The sequence below is a fragment of the Vigna unguiculata genome, chromosome 5, assembly GCF_037176805.1.
Source record: "Vigna unguiculata cultivar grain cowpea cultivar isolate G323 ecotype 2 chromosome 5, ASM3717680v1, whole genome shotgun sequence".
Taxonomy (NCBI): Eukaryota; Viridiplantae; Streptophyta; class Magnoliopsida; order Fabales; family Fabaceae; genus Vigna; species Vigna unguiculata.
This window is the reverse complement of record NC_140796.1, coordinates 47,688,069-47,704,141: the sequence shown is the minus strand read 5'-3', so window position 1 is coordinate 47,704,141 and position 16,073 is coordinate 47,688,069. Positions and strand designations below refer to the sequence as shown.

At 29.9% G+C, this 16,073-nt stretch overlaps 2 protein-coding genes across 2 annotated transcripts; one reads left to right on the top strand and one right to left on the bottom strand.

The window, feature by feature from the left end:
- Positions 1-913: 913 nt before the first annotated feature.
- Positions 914-1,408, bottom strand: LOC114184718 (non-specific lipid-transfer protein 13-like). The gene has a single exon (XM_028072028.2). The coding sequence runs from the start codon at positions 1,406-1,408 to the stop codon at positions 1,037-1,039; it is 372 nt and encodes a 123-aa protein (XP_027927829.1). The 3' UTR covers positions 914-1,036.
- Positions 1,409-12,513: 11,105 nt separating this feature from the next.
- On the top strand, positions 12,514-15,301 carry LOC114186219 (uncharacterized). The gene is made up of 3 exons (XM_028074258.2): positions 12,514-12,769; positions 13,288-13,575; positions 13,939-15,301. Exons 1-3 carry the CDS (start codon positions 12,632-12,634, stop codon positions 15,070-15,072), a joined length of 1,560 nt encoding a protein of 519 aa, XP_027930059.1. The 5' UTR covers positions 12,514-12,631; the 3' UTR covers positions 15,073-15,301.
- The last annotated feature ends 772 nt before the right edge of the window (positions 15,302-16,073 follow it).

The window sequence follows — 16,073 nt, the reverse complement described above, 5'->3', positions numbered from 1 at the left end:
AAGAATAAAATAAAATTATATATATATAAAGATGATATTTTATATATTTAGGTAGATGTGGTTTGTCATTTTTCTTCTTTATTTTTTCCTTTATGTGGGTGTGTTTAGAGAGAAACACATTTTGATAATAGATATATTAAAAAAAATAAATTTGTTAAGAATGTTTTTTTTTTAATAGTAACATATTAACTTTTAGTTTCAAGTATAATTATTAAAATGTCTAACTTAATATGCGAGATTCAATCTATTTTAAGTGAATATCTATATTTATATCTATATATATATATATATATATTAATTTAAAAACATGGTAATTATTTCATAATGAATATGAGAGATTTTATAAAATAAATATTTTTCTTGATAGTATTATATTTTCACTTTTTTTACAAGACTCCACTTTCACTTTGCTTAGAGATTAGTTCAACCTTAATATTAGTCAAATTTTATCACCAGCACATTGTCGTGTTGTCGTGCTATTTATCACTAAGTGCAAGTCAATGGTTATAAAAATCTGTTTTTACATAAGCCAATAATTGAATGGATAAGTACAAAACTCTAATTTGTTTCCAAAATATGGATAAACTTTTTTATTTATATATTTTGAGAGGATTAAATCAATCCTTTTCTTTGTGCTCTCAAGAATTAGTTTGCTTTATTATCCTTAGGCACAGTTGTACTTAACAAACATCTTTATCTTTCTCGAAATACATAACAAGACAACTATAACAACATTATCATTCATTCAACTTAACTTTATATTCTAGTATTTTAATAGCCCCTTATAATATCTCCCAACACCATTGATTAATATGTTTATTGACTCCAACATGTGTCTCTTATTTATTTGTCCATAGCCTCCTTGATTATTCTATTGCAGAACATGGCATATCCTAACTCACCCTGCCAAAAAGGGAATATCCACCCATCAGTGAATAGAACAACATAATAGGACACTACCCTCTTCAATTGAGACAACATAATAATAAGATTCAACAGAGAAAACAAAAATCGAATAGTTTTGGTTTGAGCTTGCTCACTTGGAACAATCCATGCTGTCAGAAATGGGAAAACTGAGAGTGATGTAGCACATACGAGGAAGATCTTGGATCCTGGAGGGCACTAACGGTGGTTGCATTCCCTTAACCATGATCTCAATGCACCAACAAATGGCCTTGGGACCAACCCCATAATTGGCTAATGTGTTAAGCAGCATCATGTGTTCGCAGCATTTTGCTGAGGGCATGCTGATTTTTGGATCCCCCACAAGGAATTCTAAGCAATTGGGGAAGTATTCAAATATTGGGTCACAAACAGAGAATGGAGGTGTCATAATTTCTTCTCCCGCACTCATGTGTGATGCAGAAACCAGAGATAGTGCCAGTACTAGGATACCAACCATACCCATTATGAAGAATGAGTAAATGCTTCCAGTTTTTTTATTAATTTATAATAACCAGACCTGCTTTTTTAGCTGCTGTTATATCACTGAATTTCAGCAAAACACTATTTTACTGAATTATATTTAATGATGGATCCTATGGTTTTTGATTTTGGAAGTACATTTATCACACTGAAATCAAACATGACACATTCGTGTTCCTTAAAATTTTAAAAACGGTTGAATTCTACTCATGTAAAGTGTATTTTGTTCCAAAGTGCAGATTGGTAGATTCTGTTAGCCACGACAACATTATTTGGATCACACTGCAGAGCTGCAGACAACATTCTCACCCAAGTTGACGAATTGGTTCACATTCATTCACTAACACAATTTTTTTTTTTACGTACAACACTTTTTCCTTTTCTGTCTTTGGTCAAACGTAAAAACTGTAGTTATAAATTTACGTCTGACTGAAAAACAAACATAAATTTATGTTTGACACAAGAATGGACGTGAAGTTACGTGCGATGAACTCTAATCAAACGTAAAATTTGTCAAAAAATTATGCGTCAAAATTTACGTATGATATTGTGTATGTAAATTTACGCTTGGTCAGACATAAATTTATACATCTGTTAATGTAAAGTGAGAGGTAAATTTGATAGTTTTTTTTAATATTTGTTTTGTTTTAACATAAAACCAACACCTGAAATTCAGAAAAAGTCCAAAACAAATTTTATCTTTTAACTTACGAAATTAATAGTACAAATGAATCAAAAGAGAAACAAACCTCTCAACAATGATCGCTCGATCCTCCATTGGTGCAGTAGCGAAAACCACAAAATCATTTTTTCACACAGTCGCAATGATGTAGAGAAGAAGGTTAGGAATTTAAATTTTAACATTTACGTATGACGCGCTATAATTCGACGTTACGTATGATGACACAAATCAAATGTAAATTTACGTTTAACAAATCAAACATAAATTTATATACAACATGTATAATCAGACGTAAAAATCAAGATTTACATAACTTATTTACAATAATTTGCTATAGGTATTTTTTATGTTTGATTCATCAGAATAGACATAAAATCACATGTATATTTTGTGTCAATGATTACTAAAAGTTTCTGCTTAGAGTGAATAATTAAAGGCTCAGAATTTAACAAAACAAAGATTATTTGGATCTTGACCTGACCAATATTATATATATATATATATATATATATATATATATATATATATATATATATATTCTTTTTCTTTTTTTTTTTCAGCATCAGCCATTTGTATAAAGGGTGTTGTTGTGGTCATACAATCATGTGACAGTAACCTCTTAACAACTGCATTATGGGTTGTACATTATAGCGATCTGAATATGCTTTTGATGGTCGGTGCATTACATGCGATGCTTCGAGATTAATTTCTCACCACATAAATAAATATATTTGTGTTAAGAAATTAATAATTTATTTATTTATTTATTATACTTGAACTAAGAAGGGTCATTGCACTGGTGAAGTTGGTAAGGAATGTAGTGTTATTTATGATTATGATGAGATGGTGAAGTGGTTCACGTCAGATAAACTAATCGGATAACTTGATACCCAACAAATTAATTTGGTATTACGATAATCAAGTTAATTGAACTAGAATATACTTTTCTTTTAACAAATTACATTACATACGGAATGCAATATGCCAAAGAATATCAGGTAGTGAAATTATTTATAAATACAGACGATAACATTATCCAATTAATTTGTTGGTGTTACAACTATAGCCTAATTAATCTTCTACACCATTTAGCGCGTAAGCATGGGATTAACATTAAAATTTAATTATTGATGAGACACAGAGAGAGAGATAACGTCGGAGGTGACTAGTTTAGAAGGACCTAGACAATGTAAAATACATTATTCATTGTTTAGGTGAAAATAAAGATAAATTTGTTTCAGATAAAAATTGGTCCAGGAGAAAAAAAAAATAGACTCACATGAATTCAATTTTCGTTGTAAATGTCAAATTAAACATTTTTTTTATTTTATTTTGAAGTTTTTGTTGATGGTAAGAATAAAATAGTTTCGTATTCTTGAGATATTTGAGTTTCTTAAAAATTGAATACCGAACAAATACTTTCAGGTTTTTAGTACTTTTTTTTCAAGATTCTTACCGTTTGAACTTTTTGTTAGCGTGTTCACATGACCGTGATATTGAATAGTCAACATTACATTTGTTGCAAATATTTTATCTATTTTTAGGATTTGTTGAAATTCGCAATGTTTGATGTTGAGATAAACGACAACGTTATTGTCAACGTTATTTAGGGTAAAAGGTGTAAGGTTTAATAACTCAAATGTTATTAAGAAAGTATTTGGTACCCCCTTTAAAAAAAAAATTAAGTGTCTTAATTTTTTTAAAATTGTCTCAAAGGTCCTTTCAGAAAAAATAAAATATTGTTAACAGTATTTCACCTGTTAACTTTAATTTTTTTAATTTTCTTTAAAAAAAATTTTGTTGTCATATGTCACGTTCTTATGATGTGTCAACCCCTATTTTTTTTTTTAAATTATTTTTTTTTTATAATTTTTTGTTGTCCCACACTTGATAGGAGAATTGTCTTGATTTTAATTTAGTTCTCATATATATATATATATATATATATATATATATATATATATATTTATATTTGATTCAATTTAGTTTCACTTTTGTGTCTTTAGTTCAATTTTGTCTCAATTTTTTTTAATAATTGAAATATATTTTTATAATCCATTTTTTATAAGATTAAAACTAATTAAGTTAATTATTTTTGCAAAATTAAGTACTGATATTTATATTAAAATTTAGTGGTAAAATAAATGATTAACAACATATGAGTTAATAATATGCAATAATGTAACATGTTAAAAAGTCATTTTTAATAAAAAAAATATTAGTATAACATTTATACAAATAATAAATTTGGTCTGAAATTGGAGAGAGACATTGCTTTATTTTTTTAAAAAAAATTGGGTGCCTATATTGCGACTTTTTTGTATTTTGGGGTCTATTTGAACTGAAATTTGTAAAATTGGATTTGTTGGCCCTATCAAGATCTTTGTAAAATTGGATTTGTTGAAATCATTTATTTGGTGGAGGACAACATTATAGGTGAAGCCGTCCTCCAGCATGTCGGTTTCTATTTTTTTTTTCAAAAAGTGAAACCGTGCTATGGGAGGCCGATTTCTATTCACGTCAAAAGTGAAGTCGTCCTCACACATGACGACTTCACTTTTCATTTTTTTTTATATTTTTTTTAACGTTGCATAATGGTGGTGGGAATGGAAACAATGGTTTGAGTTCAGTGGAAGCAACAACAACTACTGGTGCACCCGCATGCACTGTATTGCAGTTTCAGGATCTTGTGGGCCTAATGAATATGAACCCTACACGTATTTGCTTTTGTATCCAGAAAGTAGTGTTGCAGCTTGTAACATATTGTATCCTTCTTACTACGTTCCATCGTCACCCTACACGGGTGTTGACCAAGATTGGCATCACTTTCAACCACTGCCGTTGGTTTCCTTTGAGATCTTCAATGATGAAAAGTAAAGAGAATGTTACACTATGGATATTATTAGGTTAAAATACCTCTTTGGTCCACGCTTTTGTTCAAAAATCTCAAATAGGTCATAAGATTTTTTTTAGTCTCAACTAGGTCCATATTTTTGAAAATGTGTAACAATTAAGCCCATTTCGTTAGTATGGTGTTAACGGTGTTAAAGACTCTTCATTTTTTTGAATTTTTGAATTTTTTTTTAATATTTTTTTATTTTTTTAAAATTATTCATGTCACGTGTCACGTCAATATTGTGTCACATATCAAGTCAGTAAGGTGACACATGTCAAGTCATTGTTTGAATCTCAATTTGGTCCATATATTTGTTATTTTAATTATATTTCATTCCATTTTTAAAAATTTTTCAATTTCATCCTTTCCAAATTGAGATCGAATTTAACTTTTATATAAATTTTATAATGATATTTTTATTAAATATTTTAATAATATTAAGTTTATTTTATATTTTGTTTTAAAATTTTAAAATATTTATTTTAACTTGTTACAAAATTGTTTTAAATAATTTATATACAAATGTTAGAGTTGGTTTAAAAATAAAATTTTTATAAATTTAAATATAAAATTTTAAAACAATTTTGTAAAAAGTTAAAATTAATATATTTAAAAAATTTTAAAAAAATGGACTAAAATGTAATAAAAGTAACAAATATATGGACCAAATTGAGATTCAGACAATGATTTGACACGTGTCACCTTACTGACTTGACACGTGGCACAATATTGACGTGACACATGGCATGAAAAATTTTCAAAAAAAAAATTAAAAAAAATGAGAAACTGACACGTGACACATTCTTAACACCGTTAACACCATACTAACGGAATGAACCTAATTGTTACACATTTTAAAAAATATGGACCTAACTGAGACTAAAAAAAAATCTTAGGATCAATTTGAGATTTTTGAACAAAAACGTGAACCAGAGAAGTATTTTAACCATATTATTATCTTATTTCCCGGATAGTTTGCGATCCTACTGCAGTTACAAAGTTTACACTTTCTTTAATAAGAAAATAAGAAGAAAAAGTTGTAATTTTGTTTTTCCTTTATTACTCTTTTTAATGCACATTATTTCTTTTTAATGCACGATATTTGTTTGTTGAAATGCATAGAAATCCATTATTTAGAAACGAGATAATATGAAATAAGGAATGGAACAAGTCATTTTACCTCTGGAATGTTTTGAACAAGTAATCCAGTACGTGTGGGTGCACCAGTAGTTGTTGCTGCTTCCACTGAACTCAAACCACTATTTCCATTCCCATCGCCACTCTGCAACTTTATAAAAAGTCAAAAGTGAAGTCGTCATGTATGATGACAACTTCACTTTTGACGTGAATACGAACTGGCCTCCCACAACACGGTTTCACTTTTTGAAAAAAAAAAAAAGAAACCGACATGGTGGAGGACGACTTCACCTATTGACCCAATTTTGCAAAAAAAAAAATTAATGGACTCAATTTTACAAATTTCAATCTAAATGGACCTTGAAATACAAAAAAGCCCTATATTGCTCTATTAGTATAACATTTTTTTACCAATAAATCTTAATATAAATATCAGAGTACTTAATCTTGTAAAAATATTTATACTTAATTATTTTTACTCTTATAAAAAAATGGATTAAAAAATATATTTCAATTATTAAAAAAAGTTGGGACAAAATTGAACCAAGGACGCAAAAGTGGGAACTAAATTGAATCAAAGATGGAGATTAAATTGAGATCCAGACAATTTTCGTGCCACATGTCACTAAGGACTTGACATGTGACAACAAAAAAATTTGAAAAAAAATTTTAAATTAAAAAAAAAATAAAAAAACTAAGGTTGACACGTGTCGTACCATAGACTTGACACATAACAACAAAAATATTTTGCAAAAAAAATAAAAAAAAATAAAAAAATCAGAGGTTGACACGTGGCACGTCGGTAATAGTGTTAATAATTTTTTTCTTAAAAGGATCTAATTGAGACAATTTTCAACAGTTGGAACGCGATTGACATTTTTTTAAAGGCGGATACCAAATTAACACTTCCCTATCAAATTGAATATCGTCCGAATAATTAAACCTAGATGTAAATGAAAATAATTTTAAGTGAAAGGAAATTGTTGGTGAAAAAGAAAGGGTACTTAGAAGAAAAAACATTTTTTGCTAAAAAAAACGTATTTAGTATCTGTCAAAAACTTAAAAGAAATAGTTATTAGCCGTCACTTTTGTGTCGCATGTATACCACGCTAGACTTATGGATGTTTATTTGTTAGAATTGATTTTTGAAGGCCAATTCTAATTAACATAGACTTAGTCAATGCTAAGTTATTATTAATTTTTTGGTATAATTAATCGCAACATACTCACTTCCGTCTCAATGTGTCTAATTAGTATATGCTTTTAACTTTGTGTCTACTTAATACCCAAATTAGTTAATTTGCATCAATATAGTCCATCCCCTTAAGTTTTCAGAAATGCCATTAACAATGCACTAATGTGGCATTGCAAAACGAATAGTGTCAACAAAAATAATTGCACAATGGCAATTTTGGTTTAACGTGCCATATCTCTCTTTTAAAGTTTATTTTAAATGATTTCCCCCATTTGAAAGCCCTAATTTCCAATGTCATATTCTTCTTCTTCTTCATCTTGAGCTGAATTTTGTTGTTGAAAAACATCTTTGGTTTGATTTTTGTTAACAACGGACTGGGAATGGAGATTTCAAAGGCTGCAATTACTTCAAATGGTGCAATGAAGATAATGGGGATGAAAGAGATGCAACCATTGCTAAACAAAGAAAAAGGATACGTAATCTAGAGAAAGAGTTGATTGATTATGAGAAGTGTCTGATGTACTTATTTAGGATAATTAGTTAATTATTTTGTTGGGTTTGATTATCATCATCCTCTTGTGTGTTCAAACAAAAACCCTAAACCCCATGATCCCAACAACAAATCATGCAATCAACAACCACAAATACTGGTTTGCACTTGCGATCCAATTTCGAAGCCAATTTAATGTCAAATGCAACTTCAATTTTGTCCAAATCGCGCGAACTCCCCCAAATTCAGCAAACCCTCTTCCCCCCTCTTCACTAACGTATGGAGAGAAATGGGAACAAATGTGTGACTCTTTTTTTTTTGTCTTATGCTGCACTGTTCCACATCACACACAACTCTCGTGCCACATCACAATATTTTTCCTCACTGACCAGGTCCACATAGTTAGATGTTATCTTATTTAACGACGTCAACAAAAAGGGACTACATTAATGCAAATTAACAAATTTGGGTACTAAGTAGACACAAAGTTAAAAACGAGTACCATTTAGACACATTAGAACAAAAGTGGGTATGTTGCGACTAATTATACCTAATTTTTTTATCAAAGCAGTTCGGCGTATGCTTGGTTGGTGCTAAAGTGTCTTGATTTTAATTTTTTTTGTTGTCTTAGCCAATACTAATAATAGTAACTTATAATATAAGAGAAAAAGAAACAAATAATTATAATAGATTAAGAAGAGTAATATAAATGAAGAAGATGAATGTGAACGAAAGAAGAAATATGAATAAAAGAAAGATGAAAAGAATGTGACAAAGGAGATGAGAAAAAAAATGTAGATAAAAGAGATGTTAGGATGGAAAAGATGAGGGTGAATGAAAAAGATGAATGTGAGTTAAAGAAATAAGTGTGGATGAAAGATATAAGTGTGAATGATTTATGAATGTCAACGAAAAAGATGACTATGATGAGATTTATATAAAGAAGAAAAGAATATTATAAATGAAAAGATTTATCATCTTTAAATTTGCTTAACCTTATTTATATTTTATATTTATTTAGTTTTTTTTTTATAATTAGCATATGCTTAATAAACTCTAACTTAAATAAATAAAAACATTAGAAATAAATAATGTTAGCTCTCGCCAAGTCGATTAACCTTATTTATGCCTAATAATTATTTTATGCAGCATCTGCAAAGTTAATACTAACTCAAAAGTTTATTTGAAGAAAAAGATCAAAAATAAATTTACACTTTTTTAGCTTTTTTAAACTAATCTTTGTGTCATACTAGAGTCGATTAAGTCAATATTAATAATATTATAATTTGAATGATACTAATATTTGAAAGCTAAATTTATATTTTTTTTTGTATTGATGTGATGTTAGAGGACATCATTGAACATGGTGGAAGACAACTAATCAAAGGAGTTGTGACAAGGTTAATGTTGTTTTGCAAGAATGATCTCAATGAAATTATATGTTGGGTTTGTTCTCATTAAAATAATTGTAGAAAGGGTGATTTTTCAAGGTAATAAAGAGCCTTTATTTTTTCTTGTACTCCTTGTTTGATCGTCTTGCTGCAACAGGAAACACATGTTGTCACTCTATAGAGAAAACAAAAATATTTGTCTTTCATTAGTTTCGGCTTCTTCTATTTTATTTTGAGGTTTCGAAAAAATGAGTTTGACACTAAACAACCCTAAACCCTAAACACATTGGTAGGAAATTGGTTGAGGCTCTGATAAAATATATAGTGGAACGAGTCATTGAATGAACCAATAAAGTGATTTTACTTGTAAATGGTAAATATATTAACGTGGAGACAGCAAAACCAAACTTTAAGGGAAAAAGAAGTCCAAATAACCAAAATGGTTTGTTTGAGTATTCCTTGAAAACGAAAGTTTCACTTTGATTAACCAAAAACCTGAACAAAATGGAGGTGAAGAGAGTCAACTGTGACTATAGCAGAAAGGAAAAATGAGCACCCAAATTGGACAACTTTTTCAAGTTTAAGACATTCTATTTTTTTTTTTAAGTTTTAAAATAGATAATAATAATAATTTACAGACTGAAAATTGATATGATCAAATATAAAATATTTCAAAATAATTTATATACATAGGTTGCTGAGAGATTGTCACTAACGAATGAAACAATGATATTACAGGCTAAAAGACAAGCCGAATGTAAGCCCAAACTTTAGTGTATTGGATTAAAATAGAACACTTTTTCTTTCTGTACCTCATAATTTTTAAAATCACCAGTTTATCTTTCATAAAAGGAACTTTCGCATTATTTATTCAAAATTTTTCTGAAATTTATGGAACGTGAATTCTGGAACGAAATTTCCATAATAGAATTTCTGGAATATGATTTGGGAAAAAAGCTTTTCAAAATGTATGAAATGTGTTTCGGAACAAAATTTTCTGAACAAGCTTTCAGAAACATATGAGATATTTTTTGAAATGAATATTTTCATCTTTTTACTGGTAGAGTATGGGGTGCAATTAATAAAATGAGATGCAAGAAAAAAAAAGTTAAAATAAAATGAGTTGAAGGAAGAGTAGAGAAACTTTTATCAATTTGTAAGTGGTTAATTTTTTTTTTTTTTTATTTTATAAGAGAAAGTCTTATATTTTCAGGGGAACGTACTCAATATTTTTAGCTCATAAAATTAAAATAATTCTATTTCTAGTTATTGAAATTTAAGATAAATGGATGTATTCAGGTTATGAATGGGATAAGATGACGGAAAGAAAGAGTAAAACAAAGCACCGTTAACAAACATAGGCTAAATCCAAACCTAGAAAATCCAGTATTGTTTGGTCTTAGTCTGGTATTGGTGAAGTCTCGGGTTCTTATCTAGTAAACAACTTTAAGTATGTTATATTAAGTATAATGATAATGAAAAATAGTTTCTTTCATTTCACAATAATCTATGTACCGAATAATATGTAAAAAAAAATTGAAAAATACTAATTTTCTAAGTATCTATTGGGATATCACATAAAACATTTAAAAGGTGAATTAATTAAAAGAATATTATTTTTGAAATGACAGGACCAAAAATGCTATACATTTAACGTTGATAACATTTTCAAAAAAATATGAGAAATAGTTGAAGAAAAAAAGAAATGTTAAAAAACAAAAATGAATATATATATATATATATATATATATATATATATATATATATATATATATATATATATGTAAATAAGAAAAGAGTATGATGGAAAAAAAAGAAAAAAGAGAGAAAAAAAAAAGAAAGAAAGAGAAAAGCACACATATGATTTCACAGATTTTAAATTAATTATATAGGAGTTTCATACATTCACATCCCACTTTCTTTTACACTCTCATGACATTCTTCACATCTATTATTTTAGTAAATTTTCACATTATTCAGTTAGTAATTTTTCTTTTATTATATATAATGCAAGAAGAAGAAAAAAGAAATAAAAAAATGGGTCCAAATATATTACTAGCATTTTTCTATAAATATCGAAAATGTCATAATTCTCAACTTCAGATAGGTAGAGTAACATGTGTCAATCATACAAGTTGACTAAATCGTAAATCATATTTTGTTAAAAATAAAAAAAAATATACTCATAGAATATACTGAAAATTAAATACTTAATTAGGCAGGAAGATATTCCATCAAAGAAATTAAAAGTAATGAAAAATCTTAATTATTATTCTTTTCAACACATTAGATTTTGAAATGCGAAGATACAATATCATTGACATAATACTTTTACCCAGTCATAATAACAGTTTGATTTAGGAAGTGTTTAGATTTTAATTAACTTAAAAATGATAATAAATTACTTTTTCTTCAGTTTCAGATATGTTGATATTAATTAACCTAAATTTTCCTGACTCAAATTTTAACACGTATATTTTCCTCACATATGTTAACATTTTTTTTTGTGTGGAATGGAATCCATGGTCAAGATTCGAGATTATATGGTCTGCCATCTTCGAGAAGGTTCTGTTTTCATCTTCATCAGGAAAAACTGTGGTCTTTACGAATATTTTTCAACAAAAATATTTCTCTTGTAAAAATATATTTTATGATTTTTGATAAAAAAATTTCTCATAATTTTTTAATTTTCGATAAAAGATCTGTCATAATTTTTTAATCAATGCCTTTGGAGTAGAAGATAGGTGGCGTGTGAAGACGGCACCACGTGGCATGCTTAATCAATTCTTCTCACAATACTTTGAACCGAGCCACAACCAACACGCATGCAACACGTATACAACACTCTTTAACTTTTTTAATTTAAGAAATATCTTATAATTCAGACACATATAAGATAAGATAATGTCACAAACATTATAAACCAAGCATGATATAAGATAATATGTGTATAATGTATATTTTTATAGGTAACTCTCCATTGTATTTAACATTTAATGAGACGTAAACTTACACAATTCTCTTATGATTCAAAGTTGGTAATTCATATTTTTTTCATGGCAAATTACAATGAAGTGTTTTTTGAACTCAACCATCAATTTTTTTGGATAGTTAACTTGTGCTAATATCATAATTATTCTCTTGATATACGTACGAAGCAGTCAAAAAGATGGTACTCTACATTTCTTAAACTATGAATAATTAATTCCATTAATGTATTAATTTAATAGTGATGTACCACGTTTTTTTAATTCTCATCTCACCTAATCTTTCAAATACAAACGAAACTTCCTTTTTTAGCAGACAAGCAACGTTACACACTCTCTCCATCTCAGCTCCACAGATTCCTATATCTTTCACACAAAGCTTCTTTCTTTCTCTCTCTCAACCTCACCCGCCGCCTTCACCTCCGTTCATGGCGTCTTTACCGTCGGGTCTCGCCAACGGTGCTTCCAAGGGTTTTGATTTTACTTCTGGTGACATCCTATGTTCCTACGAGGACAATAATACCAACAACGGCTCTTCTAACGGCATTTACATCGATACCGCCAAGGTAACACAAACATACCCGTGACGGTTTTCCTTGTTGACTTTGCGTTTTTCGCCCTTTAAAGGAAAATTCCAAATCTGGGTATGCACAAATGGCTATGGTTTTGGGAAAGTTTTCATTTTTGGCACTATGTTGTGACCACGGGTGGGGGACTGTTTTTTTCATTGCTATATCTATTTTTCTTTTGGTTGTTTTTATTTTAGCATGTTAGTGCAATGAAATGAAGTGTTATTTTTGTTGAGTAGACGCATGGATGCATGAGCTGGTTAATTAACACCACGATGAAAATAAATATATACCGACTGGTTCGTCGAGAATAAAATTAAGAATGTGTGTTTCTAATGTGGTTTGAGTTGGGAAAAGTGTTCTGCAGTTTTAGGCATCGATGCGAGAATGACGAGGCTAACTGGTTAGCAGTGAGAATAATGATAGAGGGTAGCTTTGTGCAAATAGTAATATGAAGATCCTATCCATGTGTCCTCAAGTGTATCTCAAATCTCCAAATTTTGCCTTTTTTATAGGATTTTCATGCATCGAGGATGGCAAAAACATCCACAGTTCCTGCTACTGCCTATAGTTCGTCCGAGGGTTCTTTGAGCCAGGATGTGATTGTCACTGTTGAGAAGACTATGAAAACATGTACCGATAACCTTCTGCGGTTTCTTGAGGGAATCAGTTCAAGGCTGTCAAACTTGGAATTATATTGTTACAATCTTGACAAATCAATTGGAGCAATGCGATCTGATTTAAACAGTGATCATGAAGAGGCAGATTCAAAACTCAAATCTCTTGATAAACACCTTCAAGAAGTAAGTTTTAATTTTAATTGATAGAATCTGCAATGTCCTTTAAGTTAGCTTTTATTTCTCCGTTTTTTTAATCTGCTTGATTAATAGATTTGTCTTAGAGTTAGAAACTATCTCTCTGGTGGATGAGTAACTACAATATGTGTTCGCATCCTGTATGGTAAACAGTAAAATGAATCCTATGGTTGGCTGCAGAAACTTTTAGAATAAACCTAAGTCTGTCATGTATTTATTCGCAATATATATATATATATATATATATATATATATATATATATATAAGCGAGAGCAATTTTCATCCTACAAGTTGATTTTGTACGGTTGAATTAGGTTTAAAGTCCACGTCTAACCGTCTTGTTGATGTAGGTACACAGGTCTGTGCAAATTTTGAGAGACAAGCAAGAGCTGGCAGAGACTCAGAAAGAATTAGCCAAGCTTCAACTCATTCGTAAAGAATCATCTTCCTCAAGCCATACACAGTCTAATGAGGAGAGATCTTCACCTTCTTCCATTGATCCAAGAAGAATTGATAATGCATCTGACACACACAACCTAGAGTTAGCCCTTGCCTTACCTCATCAAGTGCCACCCCCAAATGTGAGTCAAGCGACTCAACAACCTCGTCATTATCTGATGCCGCCTACCCCCTCCAATCCACAAGCTTGGAATCAATATTTGGCGTGTGATCCACACTATCGAATTCCACCATCAACTTCATCGTCTCCGGTAACCCAATCCCCACCCGGGCAACAGTTATCTCAGTATCAGCAGCCACAGCACCAACAATTGCAATGGCCTCAACAGTTACCACCACAGCAGGTGGATGTGCAATCTTCCCAACCACCCTCAATCCAGTCTCAAGTAAGACCCCCTGTCACAAATGTTTATACTCCTTATTCTACCAGCCAAGCTACAAATCATCTTCCGACAGAAACACCACCACTACCACTACGACCACCACCACGGAACAGCATGCCGATGCAACTCTCTTATTCAGGGATTCCACCTCAAGTACCCAGCCATGGTGAGGTTCTACCACATGGATACAGTGGAGGTGGTGGAACAGTTCCCCAACAACCTACGCTCCAACACATGAAGGGCTCTTTTTCAGCACAACCACATGTGTATGGAACTAGCGGGATCTACACCACTCATCCTCCTGCTAGTTCCTTCACGGTGTATGATGGTGAGAATGCAAGATCACATTATCCGTCACAACAACAACCTTCTCATACTGCTCAAGGTGGATATCCTCCAACTAGTGCTTCCCTTCACAACTCTGCACCACATAATTTTATGGTTCAGAATTCTAGCCAGTCACAATTTCTTCGAGTCAATCCCAACAATGAACTGATCGAGAAATTTGTGAGCATAGGATATAGAGGTGATCACGTGATAAGCACGATCCAGAGGATGCAAGAAACTGAGCAGCATATTGATTTTAATTCTGTACTTGACCGGTTGAAGGTGCATAATCCTCAGAGGGGATGGTCAGGGTGAAGTGCCTCTACTGCATATACCGTTTGAACAATGGTGGGATGCTCTGTTCAAACTCTCAAAACATTGCGTGTTTTATCATGCATGTAATACTAAACTTGGATGTAATATAACGTGTTTTAGAAATCAGGATTATTATACAAGATTTATTGTTGATTCCGTGAATGGAATTATACGAATCCATTTGTTCATAAAGAAATTAAATTGTTAGAAATCAACCTGTGAAAGGTAATTCTTGTCTACAGCGACGATTAATCAAAATTGTTTATATTAAAAATTATTAGATTCAACATTAGAATTTAATTACCATGCACATTGCATGCAGTGTTTGTATGTATGTTTGAAGTATGAATTTTGGACCCTATTGTATTGACCAACATGCAAATTTCTTCTCTTTCCATCTCTGGTTTTGTAGCATCCACTACAAATTAATCCATACTTATAATAGATATAAAATTCACATCTCATTCTTTACTTTGTTTTAATGATATTTTCGCTTTATTTCTACCTGACATTCTTGTTCTTTTATCTTTGTCTAAAACAAAATATATATTAAAAAACAAATGTAAACCTAAGTTTGGGTTGCACAGAGATAAAACCCTACAAAGATAATCTCTCGTTAATAATTTATAATATATTTTAGTGATAAGACCAACTTAGATACCAAATTAGACGATAAAAAATATTAATTTTTAAAATAAGTATTATTATAAATAAAAAATTATAATTGATTTTTAAATTAGTTTTAAAAATATAGTTACCAAGATTTAGACTATAAAAAAAATTGGTTACTAAACATTAATGAGACCAAAATTTTTCCTATCAAAGAAATTAATTTTTAAATTAGTTTCTAATTAATTTATTAACTAATTATAATATTTATTTGTAACCATAATTATTTTAATAATATTTTTTATAAATTGATTATTATAATGACTGTGATTTAAATTGGTTATTGTTTAAGAGTTATTTTTAGTAAAAATATATAGAAAAAATAAGAAGCT

Bases quoted from the DNA above. Each gene is read 5' to 3' on its own strand.
- LOC114184718 (XM_028072028.2), bottom strand. From the start codon at position 1,408: ATGGGTATGGTTGGTATCCTAGTACTGGCACTATCTCTGGTTTCTGCA.
- LOC114186219 (XM_028074258.2), top strand. From the start codon at position 12,632: ATGGCGTCTTTACCGTCGGGTCTCGCCAACGGTGCTTCCAAGGGTTTT. The intron at 12,770-13,287 runs GTAACACAAACA...CCTTTTTTATAG, and splicing joins TTTACATCGATACCGCCAAG to GATTTTCATGCATCGAGGAT. The intron at 13,576-13,938 runs GTAAGTTTTAAT...TTGTTGATGTAG, and splicing joins TTGATAAACACCTTCAAGAA to GTACACAGGTCTGTGCAAAT.